This window comes from Lagenorhynchus albirostris, chromosome 19 (genome assembly GCF_949774975.1).
Source record: "Lagenorhynchus albirostris chromosome 19, mLagAlb1.1, whole genome shotgun sequence".
Classification (NCBI taxonomy): Eukaryota; Metazoa; Chordata; class Mammalia; order Artiodactyla; family Delphinidae; genus Lagenorhynchus; species Lagenorhynchus albirostris.
Window position 1 is genome coordinate 58585098 of NC_083113.1, and position 27445 is coordinate 58612542.

Sequence of the window (27445 nt, forward strand, 5' to 3'; positions counted from 1 at the left end):
GAAGTAAAAAACCCCACCACTTTTAACATAATTTTGGTGTCACATAATACACACAGCCCCTTACTCATGTCACCTCTGAAGTTACGCATCCTTAAGCCCTGTGTCTGTCTCCTTGCTGCCAGAATGGGGACAGGACGGGATGGGATGGAACCTCCCTCACAGGCTCACTGGGAAGACCGCGCACACACATGAGAAGCAGCCCGCAGAGTGCCCCGCACAGGGCACGTACCCCTCTTGTGTGCGTGCTACCTGTCCTCTACTCATCTCTTTCCTAACAATGCTGAAAGAAAGAGAGTCATTGTGATTGGTAAATCAGCCTCCCCAACACGAATATGAACAGCACACTGGTTCACGAGCTTCACACCCAGTCTTTAAAGTACAGGAAAAAACCCACACAAAGTAAGTGTTTTCAGAAAAATCCCAGCCTGCAAAGTACCCGTACCAGAAACATACTCTGTCAGGAAGCTGGCGACAGGAGGATCATCCTCCCACAGGGAAGAGCGGAGTTCCGGAGAGTATTTTAATACTTAATTGCGTCCAGGTGGAGTACACGCACCACCCAGCGCTTCCCACACAACCTCAACCCCCAGTACGTTCAAAGTATGTCATTAATTTAATTGACTTTATTATAGCTAGGTTGTTACCATTATTCCCAAGCTTTTAATTTTTATTAAAATGCCCAAATGTGATGGGAGAAGGGACTGTTTCTCGTCCCCACAAATTAACTCTCCTCCTTTTTCAAAGTTATTTTTTCTAGCCTAGACTATAATATTTCTAGAAGTGGTTCCTACATATACATGTTTTAATTAGATTCACTGTGAATCAGTAAGAAAATTGAGGATACAATTTCTTTCTAGTAATTCTACTGAAGTTCTTATGTAAAGTCCCAAATAACTAGGAAATGATGCTGTAATGCTCCCTTCTTATAATGAATCTGGTGTCAATGTTTAAAGTATAAAAGACATACAAACTAACAACTGGGATGATAACAGTCGCTCGGTTTACTGCCGTTCTATAGCGCATTAAAAAACATCTAGGCTTACCATGATTTACAATTCTGCAAACACTAAAGGAAAACAGCGAAAGAGCCTTATGTTTAGAGATACGAGCTCTAAGCCACCTCTCCAAGACGACTTGATCCACATGCACGGCTCCACAAGTGGCCAGCCCACCAGAGCACCGGACGACCACACGCCCTGTCCCCAGCTCTCACCTCCTCCCCAGCTCTGGGTGTACTTGTCCATAAACTTAGTTTTGTCACAGCGTAACATAAAGCCAAACCATCCCACTCAGAGAGTTTCTCTCAACAGAAGCTTTTGCATGCTGGCTTTTGAAAAAAAACCAAGTAGGATACAGATGTTAAAATTTCGCTAGAATCTACGGCTGTGTAATGCGTAAGAGAAACAGCCATTGGATAAAGACTATGGAGAGTGTGAGATGGTAACAGATATTACTACTAAGGCCACAGAGAAGAAAAGCACTAAGGAAGAAAAGGTTTTCACTGGGGGGGCCTTTCATAAACACCAACAAGTCCCTTCCACTGGGTTTTCACAGACTCTCAGGACACAGCTCCTACTAGGTGGCAGGGACCGCTGGCCTCTGGGATTGAAAGACAGAGACACAGTCTCTGCCCTCCAATAAGGCAAAGTTTGGTGATGAAAACTTAAAGAACCCTACCATAGTAGGGTAAGGACTAGGTCAGCAGGAGCCAGAAGAAGGCTTATTTAATACGTGTGCACCAGGAAGTGTGGGCTAGGGTGCCCCTGGCAGCAGGTGTCCCATCTGAGAGGACAGCATCTGCAAAGGCTCAGGGCAACGAGGCAACACAGTGAACAGGAGCAATATAAAAGCTGAATATAGCCAGGCAAGGGGCAGATCACGAAGGACGCAGCACACCATGCTGAGAGCTGCGTGCCGGAGAACAACCCTCCTACGGGCATCTTACCAGGACCGTTCCTGTGCCACCCTGCGAACTGCCGTTAGAGGCTCAGAGGGGCCCAGGGGGACTACGGGGTGTTACAGTACACAGACCCAGGCCAGGGAGACAAGTAGGTGTGGTACTAGACTACAACCAGGTTAAGGTCGGCACCTGAACATGTCACTGTTATTTCTAAAAGGAGTTAAGGTACCGAAATTTCTGTTTTAAATTTAATCAAAAAACAAAAGAGAGAAGTTATAAAGTTGCCTCTTGTAGACTTAAAACAATGGCATCAGTTAATTCTACAAAGAGGTCGTCACTCACTCACATTCCCGTCTGCTTCTTGACTTGGGATGAGGCGGGGCCACGTGGGGCAAGGGCTGTGCTTGTCCCCAGAAGATGGCTTTAATCTGTACCCTGAATCCCTGATAAACCACCCCAAATCCACCTACTAAGGAGTGTCCCACAGATGTAACCATCATGCCAAGTGTGTTAGGGAGAGGTGAGGTGGGGAGAGAGCAAGGGACAGACAGACAGAACCAACGCTGACCCAGGCTGCGGCAGGGCCGATGGAGAACAATAAGTCTGTGGAGATGCTTGGGACCCGAGAACAAGCTGGTTGAAAATGAGAAAGCAGGCCTGGGCTCCTGGCTGGGGATCAGGACAAGGGCGCAGCAGTAAAGGATGGGAAGAGAGGACCTTGCCTCTGGACACGCTGAGCTCCCTGGGACACCCAGCTGCAGCTCAGTCCCAGTTAGTTAGAGATTTGGGGGTAACCAGAGAGAGTGGCAAAATCACAGCTGAATATGTCATGACTTATAAAGTAACAAGAGAAGAGGAGGGAAGAGAGAAGCCTGAGGATACCATCATCAAAAGGGCAGGAGAGAAACAGGAAACAGACGCTCACAGAAGCAGGAGGAAGTCGGCGGTGCCAGAGAAGTAAGGGAGGGGGCCCGGCTCCCAGGCAGCGGGTGACTAGGCCCCGCCCAGACCCTTTAACCAGCATCTCAGCAGCCCCATTTGTTTAAAAAAAATAAAATAAATAACACCATCCCCTGGGGAATTTCACTGCGCAGGGAACCCACAGAACAAATGAGAGATGAGAAGGATAAGGGCTGAAAAGTAGCCAACGAATCTGGCAAATAAGAGGTCATCAAGATAGAGACATCAGAGAGACCCAATAGAGAGTCTAGAAGTAAACCGAAACATACTTGGGAAATACGCCGTACCGTAAGAGACAGCACTTCAAATCTGAGAGGGAAAGGATGCATCATTCAACAAATGGCACTGGGACAACTAGGTGGTCATCTGGAAAATACAGACCCAGCTTTGTACCTTACACCAAATAAACTCCAGATGGATCTGTTAAATGTAAAATGAGAAACCACACGAGTTTCGTAAGGAGACACCACCGGGAACGGTTATCATGTATAATGCATGATGTGTGTATGAGCACAATCTATGCATATGTCTAGTACTAGGCACGACACATTATGTACACTGCATTTCTAATTGGGACACAACACCCAGAAGCCAAATGAGACTGGTAAGAATGACATTAAAAACAAACAAACAACCAACAAGAACTGCACAGTAAAGTCTTTTGGAAAAAACCCAAACCTGGAAAACAAATACCTACAACTTCCACTAAAGACAAAAGGACAATTTCCTTGAAACTTAAAGAGCTCCTAAAAAACAATAAAGAAAAGATCAACAACCCAACAGAAAGGGGCAAAGGATACGGAGAGCTCAACAAAGATAAATAAAATGGATCACCTGCAAACATGTCCCTGCACTGAGCAGCATTCCTCGCCTAAGTGTCCGGCAGCAGCCAGCGGTGCGCTGACGCCCCGCAGGAGGGGAGGGACGCAGACAGGTGCTCACACACGCTGTGGAGGTCCCACAAGGTGCAGCTCGGCGACACCCCAAATAACTACGTAAGCGCAGACCATGTGACCTGCCACCAACGCCACGTCCAGGCTTCTGCTCTGAAGACACACTTACCAACATGTGAAAGGCCATATGCAGGTGACGTGTACATGATAGGGAAGTGACACACATTGTCTGTAACAGTAAGATGGGAACAGTGCTTATCAGTAGAGACACACAGGGCAGCCACGAAATAGAATGAAGCAGCTCTGTGGACTGACATGAGAGTGCTCATCAAGAAAGTCGCCGAGAGAAGCAAACAAGGGACAGACCTGTGTGTGCAGCAAGACACCAGTTACCTATTTGTAAACACAGAGAGTCTTTCTAGAAGGTTCTACAAGGAATAAAGAGGGGAACGGAACTGCATGGGTTCCTGGGTAAAAAAAACCAAAAAACCAAAAACTTGTTTTTTTAATGTGATATAAAAGGTATCAACAACCAGGTAAAGGAAAGGAATCTTGAAACGTCCTGTGTGTCCTCCCCTGATTGCATGGGGGATGGGGGAGGGGCAAGAAGGGGATGTTTCATTGAAGATTCTTTTGTAGCTTTTCAATTTTCTTTTTACTTCTCATTATCTATTAAAATATTTTTAATTTAAAAGATTTATTGGGTTCCCTTTAATAAAAACTGTTCTAGTTGAAGAGGCTGGGCAGAAGCCAGGTTCCAGGAGGCTGGCCGTATTCTCTACCACTGTGTGTGTGTGTGTGTGTGTGTGTGTGTGTGTGTGTGTGTGTGTGTGTGTGTGTGTGTGTGTGTGCGCGTGTGTGCGCGTGTGTGTGCGTGTGTGTGTGCGCGCGCGCGCGCGCGCACGGGCAGAATAGCATGTATGGGAGATCCTATTTGTATTTAATTATGTATATATGATGTTTTCAAAGAATACATAAGTATATATTTATATAGGCATTAGAACATCAGAAGGATTCACACCAAACTGTTAAAAATGGGCTCTCCCTGGAGCGCAGGCCTGCTGGCTGCTCTGGGGCAGGACTTGGTCACAAAGGAACCAAGACGTGAGCGGATGACGGAGGGGACACGTGGAAGGAAGGGTCTCGCTGTTTCCACGAAAGGGCTGATGCTCCAAGTGGGAAAACAGTGGAGGTCAAAGGTTGCTGTGGGAGGTGGGGAGGTCAGGAAATAGCAAAGCGCAGCACGTGACCTAACGATGTCCCTGAGGAAACAGGCAGATGTGACCAGAACAGAGACAGAGGGACTGCCTGGGACAGAAAGGCAACCTCTGCCCCAAAACATCCACCCGAAGCTCCAACCCCCAGAGGCGCGTCCATTGGCCCTGCCTCTGAGGTCCTGGCCATATATTGTGCCAAAGAGATTATGTGAAATGAGCAATTACTTGAAAGATAGTGTCTTGGGTCTTGCCTTTGTCTTCTCTTCACTCTAAATAACGTCAGGCCTTCTAACCCAAAACAAAACAGACTGCTTAAGAATTAACCAAATATTTTATTAGTTCTTGATAATTGCTTTTCGCTTTTGACAGGAAACGCTGCTATAATATGTTAGGTCTCACAGGGCAGCCATAAAATAGAGTGGCTATTATAAATAGGGAGGCTCCCACAAAACCGCTACAGAGACTGGAGAAAAGCTGCCTGGTTGAAACTGATTTCTAAACTGTATGTGTCAAGGGTAAAGTCAAACATCAGAAACCCTTCAATAATCTGTAAACCAGTTAGTGAACTTGGGGCAACAGTTCCTACTCAAACTAATGAGACAAGCAGTGTTCTGAGGAGGGTTCTCAAAAAAAAAAAAGATAACCAAAGGATCTTTTTTTCTAAAATCCAATCCATCTAAGGCAGGAAAAAATAAAAAGAATACTGAAGTAGAGACTGTTTTTCCTAGATGTGATAAAATTTTTCCTCCGATTTACTAACAGCCTCTAAGGAGGTCAGCAGTCAACGATTTAGCAAACAGAAAGGATGTACCAGCTCGGGTCCCTTCTCCTAGCTTCCTTTCAAGTTGTAAAACTCGGAAGTGAATTTGTTGGGAAAATACGTATACTAATCCAAAATGTCCTCAATCCAAAAGGAAGGTAAATAAAGTATACAGGACTGAGAAGAAAGATGGGTACAATAAAGCCTAAGTGAAAAATGAACTTCAAAAACTGCAGAAACAAGGCTAATGTTGATGTTCATCTGCAATAACGTTCTAACTCGTATCAGTAATGCTACCCCATCGCTCATCACACCCTAATATGACATGATACTTCCAGCTTCTACAACTATACTCCAGAACACAGGTGGAACAGGAACTCAAAAATGTTTGCTGAGTTAAATAAAGCAAATGCTAACTAGCTCGTGTCAAAGTAAACAGCCTTAAATTAACCTGAGGGCAAAAGACAGTCATTAAAGTGCCACACAATCTGAGCCATTATACAGGAGAAAAACAGCAGGACTGCGACTCCAAGGACAGGTGAGGGGTCTTCATTTTCAATGAACACACCAGCAGCAGAAAAGCAATTAAAACTGTACCCCAGGATGTCTCAATTCCTTATCATGTACTTCACTACAAAAAGAGGACACTCTTTGGGACCTATAAAAGCTGGCCAAAAAAAACCACTCCAATCCCTCTCAGGACACCCTCTCCTGCAGTGTGATGAAAGAAGCCAGACTTGCGTGGAGACTGGTGACCTTGGACCTCAGCTGCCTGGAACAAGTGTGAACAGGGAGCCGCACTGGCCTTCCAGGCACAGCTCTTCCTTTAGCCTGAGTGGGAACAACAGCAGCTCCAGGCAAAGTCCCTTCTTGTGGTTTCAGACTACTTTCAGCTCCAACAGTCCAGGGTTTAGGGTTAAAGGAGAAACCAGAGGAAGCCATTTCTACAGCACGTGACAAACCACCAGGTGTCTCACCTCTGAACTGCAACGATTTCCAACAGCTTACGAAAAGCAACGAGACAAAGCAAGCTCTCGCCTGCCTTGGGCAAGAGATTATTAGCAGGTTTGCTCACCGTATCTGCGTGGACCCCAAGTTTCTCGGGCACTCAGCTCCCAGAGGAGGACACACACCCAGAGAAGGGCCACCACCCACCACACTCCTGCACTAAGCACTTTAGACACACTTTCGACGCCCTCTGGAAATAGGTCCGTGAGGATCCTGATCACGAGGATTCCGGAACGGGAGGGCAGGAGGGGCTCACAGCGTGACCACGGAGCGGACCATCAGTCCTGAGAGCAGAGTGGCCTCCACCACCTCTCACTGCAGTTCCTCTGGGAGGCCAGGGACAGACCTGCCTGGCGCCGCGCCGACGCCCAGCAATCCGCCGGGTGGACTCTTAACGTGAGAGCCAGGTCCCTCCGGACGGCCGTGTGTGGGCGACGCTCCGGAGACGACTGAGCAAGTGTTAGGTGGAAGGGATTAAGACACGAGCCTACTAGCCGTGAATGAAAAAGTCTAGAAGCAAGCACCGGAGACAACTCACAAACCCATCAACTGATGGATGGACAGACAAAACGGGGTAGAGCCACACAACAGAAATTATTCAACCTGAAAGGAGTGAAGTGCTGACACAGGCTACACAGAACATGAGTGAACCTTGAGAACAGGAAGCTAAGTGAAAGCAGCCAACCGCAAAAAGCCACCTAGTGTGTGATCCCATTTCCATGAAATGCCCACAACAGGCAAATCCACAGACAGAAAGTGGATTAGTGGTTGTCACCGGTGGGGGAGGGTGAATGGGAAGTGACTGCAAATAGGTACAGGTTACTTTTAGGGGTGATGGAAATGTTCTGGAATCTGACAGTGGTGATGGCTGCACAGCTCTGTGAATATACTAGAAACCACTGAATTATACACTTCAGAGGAGTGAATTTCATGATATACGAATTAAGTCTCAATAAATAAGCATATGCCACAGCACTTTATCACTTATACACAGAAAAGATGGTAAAGGATAAATTTAAACTTTTCCCAAAACTATGGCTTTATAATTAAATAAAAGGGAAAGACCGTTTTTCGCACTGCACACCTGCAGCACCCAGCTACGAGCGCCGTGAGGCCACCCACTCGCCCTCCAGCCTATGAACACCTTCCTTTCTGAAAGTAAAAAGGTCTATTTTACATTCTTCACACTTTTAAACTTCTTCTACAAGTCCTTGGAGCAAGAAAAATTTTAAAATAACCCAGTGAGACTTTGGAGAAGGAACTGCAAATACTATATCAGAAAATTTAATTACAAGCAGTATGTCCCTTTAAATAGGATAAAGAATAAAAAAACAATCAACATCTTTATCTCTAAAAGATAAACACAAAGTCTCTAAGCTCAAAGAGTTCAAAACAAAACACACCGTCTTACAAAAGAAATGCAAACACAGCTTTAAGGGGCTGCTTTTTCAGGACTGCACTAAATATTAGATTTAGGGATACTAACAAGGCAAAAGGCTTACTTGTTAGATTTCACAGGACTTGTGCATCAGTGTCAGGCATAAATTTGAAAGCAGCAAAGGAACAGAAAGTTAAATGAATATGAGTGAAGTTAAGTTCAGCAGTGACACAGGGGATGTACCAGGTAAAACTAGACACCATGGGCTTCCCTGGTGGCGCAATGGTTAAGAATCCACCTGCCAATGCAGGAGACATGGGTTCAAGTCCTGGTCCAGGAAGATCCCACATACCGTGGAGCAACTAAGCCCATGTGCCACAACTACTGAGCCTGTGCTCTAGAGCCCGCAAGCCACAACTACTGAGCCTGTGTGCCACAACTACTGAAGCCCACGTGCCTAGAGCCCGTGCTCCGCAATGAGAAGGCACCGCAATGAGAAGCCTGTGCACCACAACGAAGAGTAGTTCCTGCTTGCTGCGACTAGACAAAGCCCGCGCGCAGCAACAAAGACCCAATGCGGCCAAAAGTAAATAATAAAATAAAATAAATAAATTTATAAAAAAAAAAAACTAGACACCATGATTGTTTCTGAAACATGGAAGCAATGGCCCCAAGGCTCCTCATTATAACCTCATTATTAAATGTCAGGCAAAATTCTCCAATTTCCCACGGATGAACAGAACAACAAAAAAAAAGCCAGCTCCAAGTAACTACGCATTCAAAAATCAACTTAGAAAACACCAAAACTCCAAAACATAAATATGTCACTCCCTGACAACGTGCCTTGCTTAAGTTAGTACTCCTAGGGAATTCTCTGGCGGTCCCGTGGTTAGGACTTGGCGTTCTCACTGTCAGGGGCCGGGGTTCCATCCCTGGTCGGGGAACTAAGATCCTACAAGCCCAGCATTGCAGCCAAAAACAAAGTTAGCACTCCTCTATGGAAAGCCAGAGAGGACAGGGCCAAGACAGCACTCATAGAACATCTCCTGGGCGCTTCACATGGGACCTCATGGAACCCTCCAAACGAGCCCATGAGACAGGTAACCTGCCTTCCACCCCAAAAGAGAAAACCAGGAGGAGAGAGGATTCTGGCCAAGGTCACACAGCTGGTCAATTCCGAGCCCCTGCATCTCATCAAAGGGGTTTCTGGCTTGACAAAAAGTCTCTCTTAAAAAAGGTATTTTGGTTCTAGCTTTAGCTCGCTGCCCCGCCAGAATAATCGGCACCTTCTGCTTTTATCAAGTGGTTCATCCGTATACACACAGGAATCCGCTTCAAGAGGGGAGTACGACTCTACCAGTGTTTACCAACACGAACAGAGGACTGAGACCTCATGAAACCGGCCACCAGGGACTGAAACCCCATGAACACCAGCACCCCAGAGCCTACTGAGTGCCCTGTGGACAACCACATCTTATAGGGCCCTGCTTTCCCTTTGTCATAGCTGGAAAAACATTTTTAGGATGGGATTTGAACACACGCTTAAAACAGGAAACCAAAGTCTCAGAGGCGGTTCATATCTCAAAAAAGATAGGACAAGTTAAAAACCAATGTAGGGGGGCTTTCCTGGTGGCACAGTGTTTAAGAATCTGCCTGCCAATGCAGGGGACACGGGCTCGAGCCCTGGTCCGGGAAGATCCCAAATGCCACGGAGCAACTAAGCCCGTGCAACACAACTACTGAGCCTGCAGTCTAAAGCCTGCGAGCCACAACTACTGAGCCTGCGTGCCACAACTCCTGAAGCCTGAGCGCCTAGAGCCTGTGCTCCACAACAAGACACCGCAATGAGAAGCCCACGCACCACAAGTAAGAGTAGCCCCTGATTGCGGAAGCTAGAGAAAGCCCGCGCGCAGCAATGGAGACCCAATGCAGCTAAAAAAAAAAAAACCAACCAATGTAGGTATCACAACCCCGTCTCAAAGGAAATCATTAAAAGCCACAATCCACAGTTGAAAGAGCTTAAAAACCACCACTAGCAAACCAGAGAAACAAAGCTTTAGTTTCAGACAGCACAGACACTATCAAAAAGCACTTAGACTACTGGTATGACTGCAATCTTTTACTACCAAAGAAAGTCAGTTTTAATCCTAAATCACACAACACACGTGGTCAAAGATAAATCCTTTTGCTTGGAGCACAATTCTGGTACAGGGTCCCAGGGGGCTGTTAAAAAGACACTGGAGCCCCAAATGCTTTGTGTTTACATAATTTTTAAACATCTAGACAAAAGTTCACATTTCTAACTGAATGACCACTCTGCCCTTCCTGTTTAATTTGGAGACAGGAGATCTTTTAACTCATCCTAGTTGGACTCTCTATCAGCCTAGGATTTGCTTCTAAAAAGGAAGGCGGGTCACGGAGAAATAACTGTTTCACATGCGTTGAAGGCTCCAAACCTGCTTTTCCGTCTGTTACAACAGCCCTGTTCTTACACACAATATAAATACAGACACACGTACACATTCAGAAATACACATATACACTCTATACACATATATACGTGAGCACACACTCACGTATACACACAATGCACATACACTCAAGCAGACGTGTACTCACGTACACGCACACACTGACACACGTGCACACGGCGGCCTGCGGCCCATGGCGGCCTGCGGCCCACGCCGACCCTAACCTCCTCGGGGCGACGCCGACCCCACCACTCCCGGGAAATGGACACCTAGGCCGTGGGAACCCCAGCACAGCACCCCACGAACGTCTCCTATCGTTACAGCGCCTTCTAATCTCCACCTCACTAGCGGCTTCCTTTTCTGATAATAAACACCAGATTTGGAGAAACCAAGAGGACACAATGTGTAACGGTTATCTGTCGCCCAAGAGCCCGATGAAGGGGACAAAGGCCTTATCGCGCTTCCAGCTTCCCGCGGAAGACGCGTACCGAAGGCCCGGCGGGCCGCGAACTCTGCCCGGTGCGCCCTTCCCCAGTCCCGGAGCCCCCTCCCCCGGGCCCCGAGCAAGGCGGGTGCGACGGGCCCCAGGGGGCGTGGGGTGCCGGGCGGGGTCTAGGGGTGCGGGTTTGGAGTGCAAGGAGGGAATAGGGGGTTGAAGTGAGGGTGGGGTCTGAAGTGCAGGAAGGAGACGTGGGACACGGAGTGAAGTGCGGAGTGGAAGCTTGGGGTGGCGAGGAGACGGTGGGGCGGAAGCCTGGGGTGCGGGTAGGGGTTTGCGGTGATGTGGGGTGCCAGTGGGGGCTTGGGGAGCGAGGTGTGAGGTTTGGGGTTCAGGCGGGGGCTTGGGGCGCGGGCACGCACCTTGTGGCAGGCCGGGCATGTGGGCAGCGCGCTCTTGCCCCCGGGGCCCCCGCCGCCGCCGCCGCCGCCGCTCAGGCTGCTCTGGATCTGCGTGAGCTCCTGGCGCAGCACCTGCTTCTGGTGGAAGCTGAAGGCCGGGTGGTTGGAGGCCATGGTGAAGAGCAGCAGGAACTCATCGCCTGTGCGGCCCTCGTTGAGCTGCAGCCCGTAGTTGTGGATGATGGAGTCGATGTGCGTGAGCGTGCGGTAGAGCACGCCCGCCGCCTCGCGCTGCTCCGAGCCCAGCAGCGCCAGCGACACGAGCAGTTTGCTGCGCACCACCTCGTCTGTCAGGTTGGTGAGGCTGCCCAGGTCGGCCGGGTTGTTGGCCTTGATCTCCGAGTCGCGCAGCGAGTGGTAGTCCTTGCGGGCCAGGTCCTCGAGGCACGAGCCGAGGAAGCGCAGCTCGAGCGGGATGCACAGGTCCAGCAGGCCGCAGAGGAACTCTACGCGCTGCGGCGACGGCAGCTCCGAGAACCAGCGGTACACGCCGTCCCTCTGCAACGGGCAGCGCTTCTCCACCATGCTGCCGCCCGCGCCGCGCCGCCACGCGGGGCCGGGGGCCGCCGCCCGGGGCCGGGGCCGGGGCCGGGGGCGCGGGCGGGCGCGGCCGGGGGCGCGGCCGGGGCCGGGCGAGGGCGAGGGCGGCCGGGCGCCGAGGGCCGCGCCGGGGCCGGGGGCGCGCGGCGCGGGCGAGACCCCCGCCAGGGGCCGGCGGGCGGGCGCGCGCGGGGCGCCGGGGGGGCCCGGGGCGGCCGGGGCGGCCGGGGGCGGCGATCGGCCTCGGGCCCCCCGCTCACGGGCGGGCTCCTGGCCCGCGCCCGTCCCCGGCGGCGGCCGGTGCGCGGCGGCGGCGGCGGCTGCTCCTCGTCGTCGTCGTCGTCGCCCGGGAGGCGGCCGCCCCCATCTCCCCCCGCGCCGCAGGGTCTGTCACTGCGGGCCGCCCCCCGACGGAGCCGCCCGGGCCATGCCGCCGCGCCGCCGCGCTGGGCCGACGGCCGTTACCCGGGACGGAGGCCGCGGCGGCTCGGGAGCGGCGCTCGGAGCGGGCTCGGGAGCGGGCGGCGGAGGGATCTGTGCCGGCACTTGCCACGGCCTCGCGCCTTTGCTCCCAGCGCCGCGGACGGATCCGGGCCGAGCGCCGCGTTCGCAGCTGACGGGCGCCGGGACAAGGCGCAAGTGGGCGGGGAGGCCGCCTCTCACGACAGCCAGGCGGCCGGGCCCGCCCCCCGAGCTGATTGGCTCGGGCTGCGCCTTCTCTACCCATGATTGTTCCGGGTCCCCAATCCGATTCGCCCCTGACCCGGCCACGCCTCCGTGGGGTTGTCGATCACGTTGGAACCGCCCCGGCCCGCCCCGCGGCGGCCGGCGGAGTCAATTGGCCGGCGGGCCGGGCGGGCCGAAAACCCGAGGCGGATTTCTGGTTGCTTTTGTTCACACAGATCTGCGTGGAGCATTGTTTTAGGTGGAAGCGGGAGTCCGGGCTTCCCGTTTTATTCCTGAGCGTCACAGTAGGAAGGCAGCGAGTGTCTTCGAAAAGCCGCTGGAGCGGGGCTCCAGAGACCCGCGTCCCCATCCCCCCTCTGTCTCTGCGAAGCTGTGTGACCTTGGGCGAGTCGCTTGGCCTCTCTGAGTCCTGGGCGCCTCCCCCGAAAATGAGGGTGATGACAACCGCCCCCGGGGCCCGTGAGAAGGTCGTGAGCTCACAGAGGCCCGGCGCCCTCACCTCTGAGGCGGCTGGCCTGCCTTGAGATGTGACGGGAACAAGCTCTGTACGAAAACCTCATCCAAATTGAGCCATTAAGTCGGCCTCCTTTCAGCGGGTTACTTCCTCAGCTCTGGGAACCGAGAGGATGCAAGCACACCGGCCAGGGTCAGGGAGCATTTGCATTGGCACGGATTCTGGGTTGGGGACAGGCGGGGGAGAAGCTGGTGGCCCAGCCACCTATAACCGTACAGCTGCAGGCAGCGGTCCGCCATCTCCAGATAAGGAAACCGAGGCCCGGGAGGAAGAAATTCATTCTTCCCTGCCCGTTCAGTAGAACCTTTCTTCTGACGTCCTGTGGTCTAGGACGGGGCCTGTTCCTGCATTTGTTCAGCAGCTCAACGGGGGCCTGGTGGACGCCAGGTTCTGAGCCCTGGGGGGCCCCTTGCGAACAAAGCCTGCCCTCCCGCCTTTGGAGCTGACAGCCTGGTCCTGGGCAGTACACAATAGAGATTGATTGAATAAATGAATGCATTTCTTTAGGACATGGTCCAAGGTACTAGAAACTTCCTAACAAGACGTTCTGCAACCTCTGGACTTCAAAGTTGAACAGACATTGCAGAGCCATACTTGGGGTGGGGGGAGAAGATTTGCTTCCCAATCCCCCACCCCCTCCACTCCTGGGACAAATCTTCCCTGAACCACCTGGTGTTCTTGGCCATTGTGGGAAGGAGCAGGCATCCAGGTGAAGGTCAGTGTAGCTTCCCAAGTGTATTAGGTCCTCATAGGCAACAGGGGCAAGGCTGGGTCCAGCTGGGTCTCCGCACCTTACTTCCCCAGTACAGACTAATTTCTGCGAATAATTTAATCCTTGTTCTCTTCGACCTCACCTTCTCAAGTGATTCCAGGGAAGTAGCCGCATTCCAAAATCTACGACATGAGGAAGTGAAGGAACATGAAAACCAAAACGGTTCACCGTTGCTTTCTTTTGATAAATTAAGTTCCTTGGAATGGAAAGATCTTGGGACCTTATCGGTGCTGGGGTTTTCCTCAAACCCAGCCCTTCATGGCTGTGAAATCCCTAAGCTCCAGTGCCAGTCGACCTGGATTCTACTCCCAGCTCTAGCGGGCTGTGTGACCTTGGCCGTACATTCAACCCCTCTGAGCCTCAGTTTCCTCATTTGTAAAAAGCAGCCGGGAACCCCGCCTCCCAGCTGGCAGTGGAGGTCAGAGATGCTAATGGGAGCCCTTGACAGCTGGGACAACTGAGCCACAAGTAACTGGATCAAGGTCTCCCAGCTCCCAGCCGCCTTCTTGCCACTTCTGCCTGTGCTATTTGCTATTTAATGTATGCACTGGGGTGAAGGGTGTCCCCCAAAAGGTCTTGTTCACCCAGAACCTCAGACTGTGACTTTATTTGGAAATAGGGTCTTTGTAATTATAATTCAGATGAGAATCAAGATGAGATCATGGACTAGAGTGGGCCCTAAAGGAGAGTGTCCTTGTAAGAGACAGAAAAAACCCAGAGACTCGGGAAGAAAAAGCCATGCAAAGACAGAGGCAGAGCTTTGGAGCCAAGGGACACCTGGAGACACCAGGAGCTGGAAGAGGCAGGAAGGACCCTCCCTGGAGCCTTCAGAGGGAGCATGGCCCAGCAGACACGTTGACTTTGAGCTTCTGGCCTGCAGAACTGTAAAAGAATACATTTCTGTTGTGTTAAGCCAGCAAGTTTGTGGCTGTTTGTCACAGCAGCCCCAGGAAACTCATACAGTGTTGTTTCCCCCTCAACTTCAGTCCAGCTCAATTTAATTCAACAGATATTAAATCCCTGCCCTGCTGGACCACACCCCACTAAGGGCCTGGGGCTTCTAAGGAGAAATGAGACCCAGGCCCCCCGACTCTAAGGAACTGACGGCCTGGAGTCCCTGCTGTGAAGCAGCTGGGCCACCAGTCCACAAGGGAGCTTTCCCTTCCGCACACTGTTCCCTTCCCCAGGGGCCTCCTGGGAGCGGAGCTGGTGGGCACTGACTCCCAGCCGGCCCTGAGGCTGCAGTTTTCTCTGTTCTCCTTGCTCTCCCAGCCACCCGGGGATCCTTCCTTGAAACAGCCTCCAGCCCTGGGCTGTTTGGAGCTTCTCACTTTCCCTTGCTCTGCAGCAGGTGACCCCTGGCTTCCACTGGGACTTGAGTGTTTCTCCAGCTGCTACAAAGTAGAGAGGCCGGGGACCCATGGGAGGAGATTGAAGGGGCATCCCTCCATGTGAGAGAAAGGGGGCTGCGGGTAACAGGGAGGTGGGGCTGTGTGTTCAGCAGGGAGAGATTCCCCACACAATGCTGAGCAGGACAGCAGGCTCACTCGCTCCTTCAGGCCGTACCTGCCACATACCTGTGCCTGACACAGGGCCCAGGGATGACAGTGCAGTCTAGGAGAGCTCTCGGTCTACAGTAGGACAATGTGTCTGTCTGCATTTTCCATAGAGCTGGGGTGGAGCAGAAATTAATATTATCTTTGAGAAAGAGAAAGATTTGGGGTTCACCCAAAATTCCCCAAATGATTTTGCAATGAAGCTATGATGTGTGAGGGATGACTTCTTGCATCTGAATCAGTGACACTGTTGAATTACTTCAGTAGGCAGGGACCAGGCTGAGACAAGAGGTCAGCCAGCTGGAGTACAGCTCTCCATCTCCCCCACCCCATGGCCTTGCTTCTCCTCTCACTTAGAATCCCGGCCAGAGAGGAAGAGCCTGGAGGCCAGGTTGTGGTTAGGCAAATGAAAACAGAATTAAGATTGAGACTCTGATTAAGATGAGGGTGCCTTAAAAACACAGGCTCCGTGCCTGGACCCACCACTTATTTTTCCCTGAGATGTATGGCCAGGATGTGTGTGGTCTCCACTTAGATGCTTTTGTTTGTCCTAGGCCCTGCCTTCCTGTGATTGAGAAAGGAAAGGGACCCCTAATGTGCAGGACTTAAGCAGTGCCTCCCTAAATCCTACTGCGGGATCCTTGCTCCGTGCCTCGGCTCCCGATAGCCTCAGTGATGGCCATGAGGCAGTGATGGCCACGAGCCGGTGTGAGGAATCCTGATAGTGCTGTCGTTGTTCCCATTTTACAGATGCAGAGCAGTCAGTTGTGGGCCTGGGGGCACGCGGTTCAGATACGTTGGAACCAGATCCTGACCTAAGTCAACTGCCAGGACTCTGTCCCTCAGGGAGGAAAGCACAAAGGTGACAAGTCATTATTCTCTGTTTCTGCAAACTGGAGATTCCAAAAGTATCTGTGGCATGCCACTTCTTCCTAGCCCTAACTGCTGCCAGAGTCCACCTGGGGTCATAAATGGGCAGTTGACCCCAGCCACATCTGGCCCTGTTTCTGCGTGACCACATGTTCTCCTCCAGGGCAGACCTGCTTTCCAGGGTGTCTTTGACCTTGGGCTGGATGCAGTGTTTCCCCAGTGGGAGTTACCTGGGCTCTTACTTAAGATGCAGATTCCCAAACCGGACCCCAGGTGTTGAGTCAGACTCTGTGGGGCGGGGCCTTGGAATCTGCATGTGGCGAGCTCCCTGGGGCACACCGAAGTTGGACGACCCCCCTCGGGCAAGGCGTTCTTGCTCTCAGGCTTCTAGTGTGCGTCCCTGGGTCGACAACTGCAGTCATAATCAGAGTGAAGTCCGTGTTACAGGCCTACCATTCTGCAAGGATCTCCCTATTTTAGTTTATTTTTTGTTTTATTTTATTTTATTTTAATTTTGGCTGCGCTGTGCGGCATGTGGGATCTTAGTTGCCCGACCAGGGATGGAACCCGTGCCCCCTGCATTGGGAACACGGAGTCTTAACCACTGGACCGCCAGGGAAGTCCTGGATCTCCCTATTTTACAGGTGGGGAGACTGAGGCTTAAAGAGGCCATGCAGCCAATGATTAGTGATTCATTAATAATTAATAATTCTCATCATTAAGTTCTGCAGCCTTATTTCTGTTGTATATTTGCTTGTTATTCACATTTCTATGTTTCTTACGCCAAAAGAATGATATCCTCTGAAAGCTAACTGTTCACTGCTGCTCTCGGTTTTGAGTGTTTTGGGCTTCTTTTGTTTACCTTTTTACAATGGAAGTTTTCAAACATACCCAAAAGTCGAGAGAATAGCGTAGTCGTTCCCCAGGTCCAACAGAGATGACAGTTTACCACTTTTATTTCATCTATTTCTCTCTGGAGTGGGAGAAATACATATATTTTCTTTCTGCAGTATTTTAAAGCAAATAAATTGGGGGTTATATATATATATATTAAAAAAACACTTATTTTGTCTGATTGCAAGATAATACATGCTCCTTGTAAAGAGATTATATCTCACTTAAAACAACTTAGAAGTCAAATAATGTCACTTGTCAATCATAACCGACATTAACATTTTAAAATATATTTTTCTAGACACTTTTGTATTCATATATACACATGCACACCTATTTTTACAAAAATGGTATATTTCTTGAAATTAGGACTGTGCTCCCCTTTTTGCCATCTGTTTTGTCCACCTAACAGTATACCCCAGATGTCTATCCATGTCATGGAATGTCTTCCAAATCGTGATTTTCAAGGGCGGCCCAGAATCTTGTTTGAATGTATCATGATTTATTCAAATAATCCCCTGTTGTCAGGCATTCAGGTTGTTTCTGTGATCTGCTGAGTTTGAAAAGGCAGTTCTGCTTGTCCTGGACTTTGCCCTAGGCTGAAGCCTGACCCGCCTCCTCTAGATCCTGCGTGGGTTTCTGAGAAGTGTCGGGCAGGGGCAGAGACAGAGGCACTGGGTAGTTCCCAGTGCCTCCCCAGCCAAGTCTTCAGTTCTTGGTTTGAAGTCTCAAGACACAAGACACACCCAGACCCAAGTGTGGGTGAAAACCACCTTTCAAAGGGAGAGAACGTGTTGTTTGGGTGACAAGGTGGTGTAACTCCAAAGTACGGAAAGTTTCTTTTCAAACAATCATACCAGAGCTCACCCAACACAGTAACTCTCCCTCCTTCAAAGTAGTCACCCCAGAATGCAGTCCTCTTACTGAAAGAAAACTGTGATTGCTTGAAAATACATCCATGAACTCTTTTAAAACTGTCTCCAGAGTCTTGTGTAAATAATGTCTGGATGTACCGTAGGCTGAAAAGTCTTCATGCTTCTAGGTACATTGAGATCTGGGAATAGCCTGTGTTCACCAAATAAATTGCAAACCCAGAATTTGCTATGTCTAGTTTGAGCAGAAACAGGTTTATTAAATTATAGCAGAGAAGTGAGAATCTGGCAGGATCGGAGAACCGGGTGTGGTTGCCATTCCTGTGTCTTTTTGTAAACGAATTGCCTGTTCATGTTTTTTGCCCATTTTTCTATCAAGTTTTGGGTCTTTGTTTCTGTCCATTTTTAAGATTTTTTTTTTAGTATATTAGGGATATTAGCCCTTTCTCTGTGATTTATGTTGTAAATATTCTCTCTCAATTTGTCAATTGCCTTTGACTTCGTTTATGGTGTTTTTACCTTGAAAAGATTTCTTTTAGTTTTATGTAGTTAAATTTATTCATCTCTTATTGCATGGGGATTTGGAATTGTGGTTAGGAAACCTTTCCTTACACCCAGCTTATGAAGAAATTGACCCATGTTCTCTTCTACTATGTATACGGTTTCATTTTGTCATATTTAGATCCCTGATCTGCTTGGCGTTTACTCTTACGTAAAATATGAGGTATTTGCTTTTGAAACCCAGTTCTATTAGATGTACTCATTAAACCATCTGTTTTTTGGGTTGTAAAATGCTTTGAAGAGCCAGGCAGAAAGCTAATGAGCAAAGCTATAGAGGGTAGAATAAAATAGGGAGTGGTGAGGTCTACGGCCAACCAGAGATTACATTTAAAAAACACAACCACACAGTGGGTATATTAGTTTCCTAGGGCTGCCGGAAACAAATGATCACAAACTCGGTGGCTTAAAACAACAGAAATTTATTCTCTCACAGCTCTGGAGGCCAGAAGTTTGAAATCAAGGTGTCAGCAGGGTTGTTCCTTCTGATGTCTCTGAGGGAGAACCTGATCCAGGCCGCTCTCCCAGCTTCTGTGATTCACAGCAATCCCTGGCTTTCCTTGCCTTATGGCCACATCACTCCAGTCTCTGCCTCTGTCTTCACGTGGCTTCCTCCCTGTGTGTCTGGGTCCAGACTTCCGTCTTTTCATGAGGACACCAGTTGGATTCAGGGACCACCCTTATCCAGATGACCCCGTTTAACTTGATTACATCTCCAAAGACCCTATTTCCAAATAAGGTCTCCTTCATAGGTTCAAGGTAGACATGAATTCTCGGGGGACAGAGAGGGAAAAGCAGAGCTATCCGGAGCCCCTGCAGCCTGTGTGCTGAGAGCCTGGGGGCCCTCCATGGATGCCTTATGCTGCTGTTGAAGTCGTTCAGGAGTGACAAAGAGTCTGCTGAATTGGGAAACTCATCAGACTTTACTCTGAGAATCAGTTTTGAAAAGCACTGACAGGTGGTCACTTTAAAATGTTCTGAGAAAGGGACTTCCCCGGTGGTCCAGTGGTTAAGAATCTGCCTGCCAATGCAGGGGACACGGGTTCGATCCCTGGTCCGGGAAGATCCCACATGCCACAGAGCAACTAAGCCCACGAGCCACAACTACTGAGCCCACGTGCCACGACTACTGAAGCCCACGTGCCTAGAGCCTGTGCTCCTCAGCAAGAGAAGCCACCGCAATGAGAAGCCCGTGCACTGCGACGAATAGCCCCCGCTCGCCACAACTAGAGAAAGCCCGCGCGCAGTGACAGTGACCCAACGCAGCCAAAAATAAATAAATAAATAATAAAAATTAATTAATTGTAAAAAAATTTTAAATAAAATGTTCTGAGAAAAGGAAAAAGAAACCAGAGGCCAAGTCTCCTAAGTGTGAACGAATAGTTGGCCTGCCCCAGAGCCTTACAGAAGACAGGCTTGTTTGATATAAATATTTGGGTTTCCCCCTGGAGGCCTGGCCTCTGTTATGCTTTTTCCTTCAATGTAAGGGGTGAATTCATATTATAAATCCCTCTGTGCCAAAAGTCGGCCCATTTTGTACCAGAGAAGGAGAGGGGTGGTGTCTCCACCCGGAGATCCAGGGGAGGGCTGTCTTTGCAGCTAATCCCCCCTAAAGACCCCACCAGGGTAGGTAGAATTCTAAGGATGCCCCCAGCCTCCACCCCAGCCCCAGTCCCTCGTTATCCAAACACTAACCCAGGTGCTGCTGTGAAGTGATTTTGCAGATTAACGTCCCAGGTCAGGTGATCTTAAAATACGCAGATTATCTGGGCGGCCCTGACTCATTCAGGTGAGTCTTGTGAAAGCAGAGCGTTTTCTCTGGCTGGAGGCTGAGGGGGCTGACAGAGATGTTAGAAGAACCGGGAGGCCGTGACACGCCGCCGTTTCTGCTCTGAAGACCGCTGGGGCCACGTGGGAAAGAATGCGGGTGGCCTCCAGGGCAGAGCATGGCCCCAGCCCACAGCCAGCAAGGACACGGGACCTCCGACCCACAGCCTCGGGGAAGCAGATTCTCCCGCAGATGGGAGCCCAGCTGGGGGACGCGGGGCTTTTCGGCTGTGAGACCTGAACAGAGAACCCAGTAGAGCCTGTTCAGATTTCTGGCCCACGGAACTGTCAGGTGATAAGTGGGTGTTATTTTAAGCCACTAAGTTTGTGGTAACTTGTGCAGCAGGAGATGCTAACCCGCCTCTGCTCTTGATGCAGGTCGGGGAGGACGCAGAGATTGGGGTCAGGCAATTCCACCTCTTCCACTGGCACAGCTCCATCCTGTGTTCATCCATGGGATTTACCAGAGCTCCTGCTCCCTGCACGCGATGTAAAGACACTACGATGAGCTGGCTGCTCCAGAGGTTGACGGAAAACAGCCAAGCGCCCCTCTTGTGGTCAACCAGTTACTGAAGACCCGGGAACCAGGTGAGTCTAACCACCTTTTATCCAGGTGTTTTAGACCTTCCTAGAACCAAAGAACCTTGATAAAGTCCCTTAACACAATCAATTCCCCCTTTAGGGTAACAGCCCAGAAAGTTGCATTCCCGTCCCCCCACCAAAAAACCAAAAAATAAGTAAGCGGCAGAGTGTTGGGCATGTCACAGCTCTGGGTACGCTGCGCCTTGCTGCTCTCCTCCCTCGTAGAGTTGAGGTGGTAGGTGTGGGGCACTTGGCGTCCAGCAGATGCTCAGTTAACGTTAGCAGTGGGGATGATGACCCTGAGGTGGAAGGCTGATTGCACCACCCATCCTGGATATCACCGTTGTGAAGCTGCGTGACCCAGGGCGGGTCTCCGCGTCCCATCACAAAGGTGAGACTAGAGGGGGGACTTGCAGCCCTGCCTGCACCGGAGCATCCCCTGGTCTAGGGAGGAGCTGAGCCTCTGCCTGGGAATATGGCCCAGACCCCTGAGCATCACTGAACGGCAGTGTCAGGTGTGGGTGGGAGGAGGGGTCGGTGCCGAGCGGACCAGTTAGGGCTTTGAAAACCAGTGTTTCAGGCATGTCTGAGACAACCCTCACGCGTGAGGAGGAACAATCAGAGGATGCTGGAAGGTTTCCTGAGGAGGCGGGCGTGAGGCAGGAGAGGGGGTTGGGGACGGCCCTTGCTCAGGCAAGAATGACCCCAGGCATGGGAGCAGGGGTAGGGGGTCTGATCTTGGAGGAAGACGGCACAGGTGTGGCCCTTACCTCCCCTCCCGAAGAAGACAGAAGGCCGATGTGGTCTCTGTTCTGAGCTGAATTGCTTCCTCCCAGAAGATGTGTTTAAGTCCTGAACCCTGTTACATGGGAATGTGGCCTTATTAGAAATAGGGTCTTTGCAGATATAATCAGGTTGAGATCAAATCGTTAGGGTGGATCTTAATCCATTAGGCCTGGTGTCCTTATACGAAGAGGAAACACAAAGGGGAGAGGCCATGTGAAGACGGAGGCAGAGACTGGGGGGAGGCAGCCCCAAGCCAAGGATACCTGGACCCCCAGAAACTGGAAGAGGCAGGAAGGACCCTCCCTAGAGCCCCAAGAGGGAGCACGGCCCTGCCCACACATGGACTTCAGACTTTAGGTCTCCAAACTGTGAGAGAATCCATTGCTGTTGTTTTAACGCCCCCCCCACCCCGCCCCCAGTTCATGGTCCTTTGTTATGGCCGCCCCAGGACACTGCTCCAGTCTCCCAGGCCAGGGCGGGGATGGCCGATTGGTGAATGTGCAACACTGCCCATGAGCTACCTGAGACCCATCCCAACCTGTTCTGTCTTGCTGTCTCAGACTACAAACGTGGGAAAACAAATTTCCATGTGCCCAGCTTCCCTTGCATCCAGGAGTCACTGTATGATCCCGTTCTGGCCAACAAGACCAAGTACGTCTGCTGAGAAGTTTCTAGAACACTTCTGCTTCTTTAATAGAAGAAGTGTGTCAGGCATCCCTCTTTACCCTCCCCGACGGGGCTTCCTTGAGCACAGCATGGCCGCAATGTAGGGGGGCACGGCACTGGGGACCATGCAGCCAGTGATGCTGGGACGTCACCCAGGTGCTCAACTCAGCTTCTCCCACGAGAAAAATAAAACCACATTTGTCAGGTTACTCGGGTTTTCTGCTACCTGCTGCCGAATGCATGCCTTCCTCGATACTGTGGTCTCCCCCGGGGAGCCTTCCCAAACCTGTCTTCCCTCCGGTGGACCAGAGGGGTAAGGGCAGGCGCTCCGGACGTCAGACGGGCAAACTCTAACCGCGGCTCCCTCACCCCCAGCTTGCAATTCGCCCCCTCCTCCCAGCGCCTCAGCCCCCTCGATATGCAGATAAAGGTATCGACTTGGGAAGGTGGCTAGATAGTTAAGATGATGCAAGTGCATGGCAGATGGTTGACAAGTAGCGGCTGCCACCACTTCCAGGAGCATCTTCAGCCCCAGGTTCTAATGTACGTAGGGGCTCCACAAAAGCCCCAGCACCGGAAATGCTGTAGACAGGGCTAGGGCGAGGACTGGTCCATCTCACCGGGAATTTGAACAAGCACTTGACACCATATGGGTCCCCTATCCTCAGTGCGTGGGCGTGTTTACATTACAGACGCCCACGTCAGAGAACAAGAACAGCCCTGTATCATCATGGTCATTGCCACCGAGGGCGTGGGTTCTGTGCACAGAGCACGGCGCCGGGGAGTCACCTGCCAGAAGACAGACAGCAAGTGACAGAGCTAGGCCTCGAGGCCGGCAGCTCCTGGTGCCTCTGGCCAAGCTAAGGGTTTTGGCACCGAGAGCAGGAAGGGCAGAAGTGCCAGGGGACAGAGCACTTTCATGCCTCATTTAACCTTGTAACATGCTTTGAAATCAATAGATCCTTATCCTCAGCTGGTAAAGGAGGCGATCAGGCCTGGGGGAAGGAGAACAGATACCGGCGGAGCTCAGCCTAGAACAAAAGATTCCTGACCCCAAATCCTACTGCCCTGTGCCCTCCAGAAAGGCAGAAGATCAAGCCCAGGTCAGGATGACACCTCTGTGGGCGAGGAGGGTCACTGGGGCTCAGGTGACCCTGGTGTCAAGGAGCTAACACCTGTCGAGACCTACTGGAGGCTGGGTGCTTTGTTTCATAATCTCGCTCGGCTCTCTTTGGACTCACTTGCCCACGCAGACAGCCAGCAAGGACAGACCCCATATCCTCCCCGCTGTGTGACGCTAATCACCATGGGGTTTCCTGACCAAGTAGGGACCTTTGCCCAGCGTTTTCACCAGAGCCGGTCTGATACGTATGTATGATGTATGTTTATATATTAATATGTATTTGGCTTCTGCTTAAGATTTTGTGTGAAGAGGATGTCCTGTGGCTAAGGTTTTTAACCGTTGGTCCACCTATCACACGTGTGATTCTTGGTGATGAGACTTATTTTCTTTCCTGCAGGGACAGTATTCCTCAAGAACTTCTGGACAGAGCATTCAGAACCATTCCTGGCTACAATATACAGCAAGGCCATGCTGGGATGTCCCAGGTGAAGGTTAGTACTGTCAAAACACATGTGCTGGTGGCTTAATTAAATTCTGAGTTCCCTGAGAGCAGGGACCAGGTCTGATACTTTTTTGTCACTTTGGGTTTCCAGCTCTAGACAGTTGCCTTGTACATAGTAGGCATTTATTAAATGTTTGAGATGGTCATTCTGAATTCCCAAATAAGTTTTTGTGATGTTTCTCCCAAACAGAAACATTTTCTTCTGTAAAGATCGTGGTACTGTGCTAATTTCTCCAATTAGTGGGATAGCTTGTCAATTATGATCTCTTGTGTATAATTATGGTTCTACCCAAGTGCTTGCAAAGTGGAATGTTTTCAAAAATATTGTTGATATTTCCTTATAACATAGCATCAATCCCATGATGGGAAAGACTTGAGCTGAAAGAGAATTTAGCAGTCAGGCAGGTTAACTTCTTAACTAGCAGATGAAGAAAAGAGGTAAAGGGCTACCAGGGATCACCCAGCCAACCCACTTATCACCCGCGTTGGGGAGCGATTGCTGGTGCAGAAAGTAATTGAAGTGATTTACAACCTTTTCAGATTTTTGATCAACTACATGTTTTTTTTTATAATTTTATTTATTTATTTGGCTGCATTGGGTCTTCATTGCTGCACGTGGGCTTTCTGTAGTTGCGGCGAGCAGGAGCTACTACTCTTCGTTGCGGTGCGCGGGCTTCTCATTGTGGTGACTTCTCTTGCTGTGGAGCACGGGCTCTAGGCCTGTGGGCTTCAGTAGTCGTGGCACGTGGGCTCAGTAGTTGTGGCTCGCAGGCTGTAGAGCGCAGGCTCAGTAGTTGTGGTGCACGGGCTTAGTTGCTCCGCGGCATGTGGGATCCTCCCGGACCAGGGCTCGAACCCGTGTCCCCTGCATTAGCAGGCGGATTCTTAACCACTGCACCACCCGAGAAGTCCGGATCAACTACATGTTTGACCAAATTTCTCTGATTTTCATATGTGTTAACATTTTGCAATAACATGTGCTAGTCACTATCGATCCATGCTTCTGACATCAGATTTGACTTTATCCATGTACCCTGCTAACTAGCAGCTCCCAAGAGCAGCTCTGCTTGCTCACGGTGACTAGTACATGTGAGGTAATCGACTGAATGATTGATGAAACTTGGATTGAAATGTTGCATATGACTTTCTCATTAAGTCTGATGGCCCACTCAGCAGGCATCCTAGACCATCCTGTCTAATTGCTGCTGGGTTTTAGTGAGAAATATCTTTGGTTGCAATGGACAGTGATGTTAAACATTTAGGGTTTGTTTTTCTCACATGACAAGAAATCCAGAGATGGGTAGTGTTGGTGGTGCTGCTCCAGCAATGATGCTCAGTGACGTCAGGGACAACATCCATGATTCTTTTTGGCCTTTCCTCATGGTACCAATATGGCTGCCACCGCTCCAGGCATCACATCCTACACTAAATGCAGGAAAATCGGAGGAAGGGAAGAAATCAGCAGTGTACAATTCAATAGTTTTTAGTTAAAAATTAAAAGATTACAACCATCACTACAATTTTAGAACATTTTAACCACCCCAAAAGAAACCCTCCCGTGAGCCATGGCCATTGAGCCTGTGCGTCCAGAGCCTGTGCTCTGCAACGGGAGAGGCCACAACAGTGAGAGGCCCGCATACTGCAAAAAAAAAGAAACCCTGTACCTATTACTATCACTCCTCAGTTATCCACAACAACCCCAGCCCTGGCAACCACTGATCTATTTTCCACCTCTGTGGATTTGCCTCTTCTGGGCATTTCATATAGATGCAATTGTACAATATTTGGTCTTCTGCTACTGACTGCTTTAAGTTAGCGTGATGTTTACAAGGTTCGTCCATGTTGTAGCATGTGTCAGCTTCCCCCATCTTTTTGAGGTATAACTGACAAATAAAATTAAATACATTTAAGGTGTACAACCTGATGATTTGATGTACACATATACTGTGAAGTGATTACCGCAATCAAGCTAATTAACATTTCCATCACCTCACATAGTTAGCTTCTTTTTTTTATTAATTGAAGTATAATTGACCTACGTCACTACGTTGGTTCCAGGTGCACAACACAGTGACTCAGTGTTTCTATACATAACAAAATGGTCCCCGCCATAAGTCTAGTTACCATCTGTCACCATACAAAGTTACTACAATATTATTGTTTGTATTCCCCATGCTGTACAATTCCATCCCCATGACTCATTTATTTTGTAACTGGAAGTTTGTACCTGTTAATCTCCCTCACCTATTTCATTCATTCCTCCCACCCCCATCCCCTCTGGCAACCGTGTATAAGTCTGTTTCTGTTTTGTTATGTTTGTTCATTTGTTTTGATTTTTAGATTCCACATATAAGTGAAATCATTATATTTGTCTTTCTCTGCCTGACTTCTTTCACTCAGCATAATACCCTCCAGGTCCATCCATGTTGTCACAAATGGCAAGATTTTATTCTTTATTACGGCTGAGTAATAGTCCTTGACTATGCATACCGCATTTTCTTTATCCATTTATCCAGCAATGAACAGTTGGGTTGCTTCACTATCTTGGCTATTGTAAATAATGCTGCAGTGAACATAGGGGTGCATATATCTTTTCAAATTAATGTTTTTGTGTTCTTCAGAAAAATACTCAGAAGTGGAATTGCTGGATCATACGGTAGTTCTATTTTTAATTTTTAAAGGAAGCTCCATGTTGTTTTCAGAGTGGCTGCACCAATTTACGTTCCCACCAACAGTGTATGAGGGTTCCTTTTTCTCCACATCCTCGCCAATACTTCTTATTTGTAGTCTTTTTGATAACAGCCATTCTGATAGGTGTGAGGTGATAACTCATGGTGGTTTTGATTTGTATTTCCCTGATGATTAGTGATGTTGAGCATCTTTTCATGTAATGTTGGCCATCTGTATGTCTGCCTGGAAAAATGTCTATTCAGATCCTCTGCCCATTTTTCAAGCAGGTTATTTTTTTTTATGTTGAGTTGTATGAGTGGTTTGTATATTTGGATATTAACCTCTTGTCAGAAATCTCATTTGCAAATATCTGTCTCCCATTCAGTAGGCTGCCTTTTCGTTTTGTTGATAATTTCCTGTGCTGTACAAAAGATTTTTAGTTTGATATAGTAGCATTTGTTTATTTTTGCATTTGTCCCTTGCCTGAGCAGACAGGTATAAAAAAAGAGAAAATACTGCTAAAACCACTGTCAAAGAAT

General features: G+C 49.6%; 2 protein-coding genes across 2 annotated transcripts in view; one reads left to right on the top strand and one right to left on the bottom strand.

Annotated features, from left to right (window-relative positions):
- Positions 1–12054, bottom strand: part of ZCCHC14 (zinc finger CCHC-type containing 14) — a 58295-nt gene extending 46241 nt beyond the window's left edge. Inside the window, exon 1 of the mRNA XM_060130261.1 lies at positions 11449–12054. Coding sequence (XP_059986244.1) covers positions 11449–12012 — 564 coding nt within the window. The 5' untranslated portion in view covers positions 12013–12054. The remainder of the gene's footprint in view (positions 1–11448) is intronic.
- A 12166-nt stretch (positions 12055–24220) lies between these two features.
- Positions 24221–27445, top strand: part of JPH3 (junctophilin 3) — a 157479-nt gene continuing 154254 nt past the window's right edge. The window contains exon 1 of the mRNA XM_060130264.1: positions 24221–24225. The gene's annotated coding sequence lies outside the window, so the exon portion shown is untranslated. The remainder of the gene's footprint in view (positions 24226–27445) is intronic.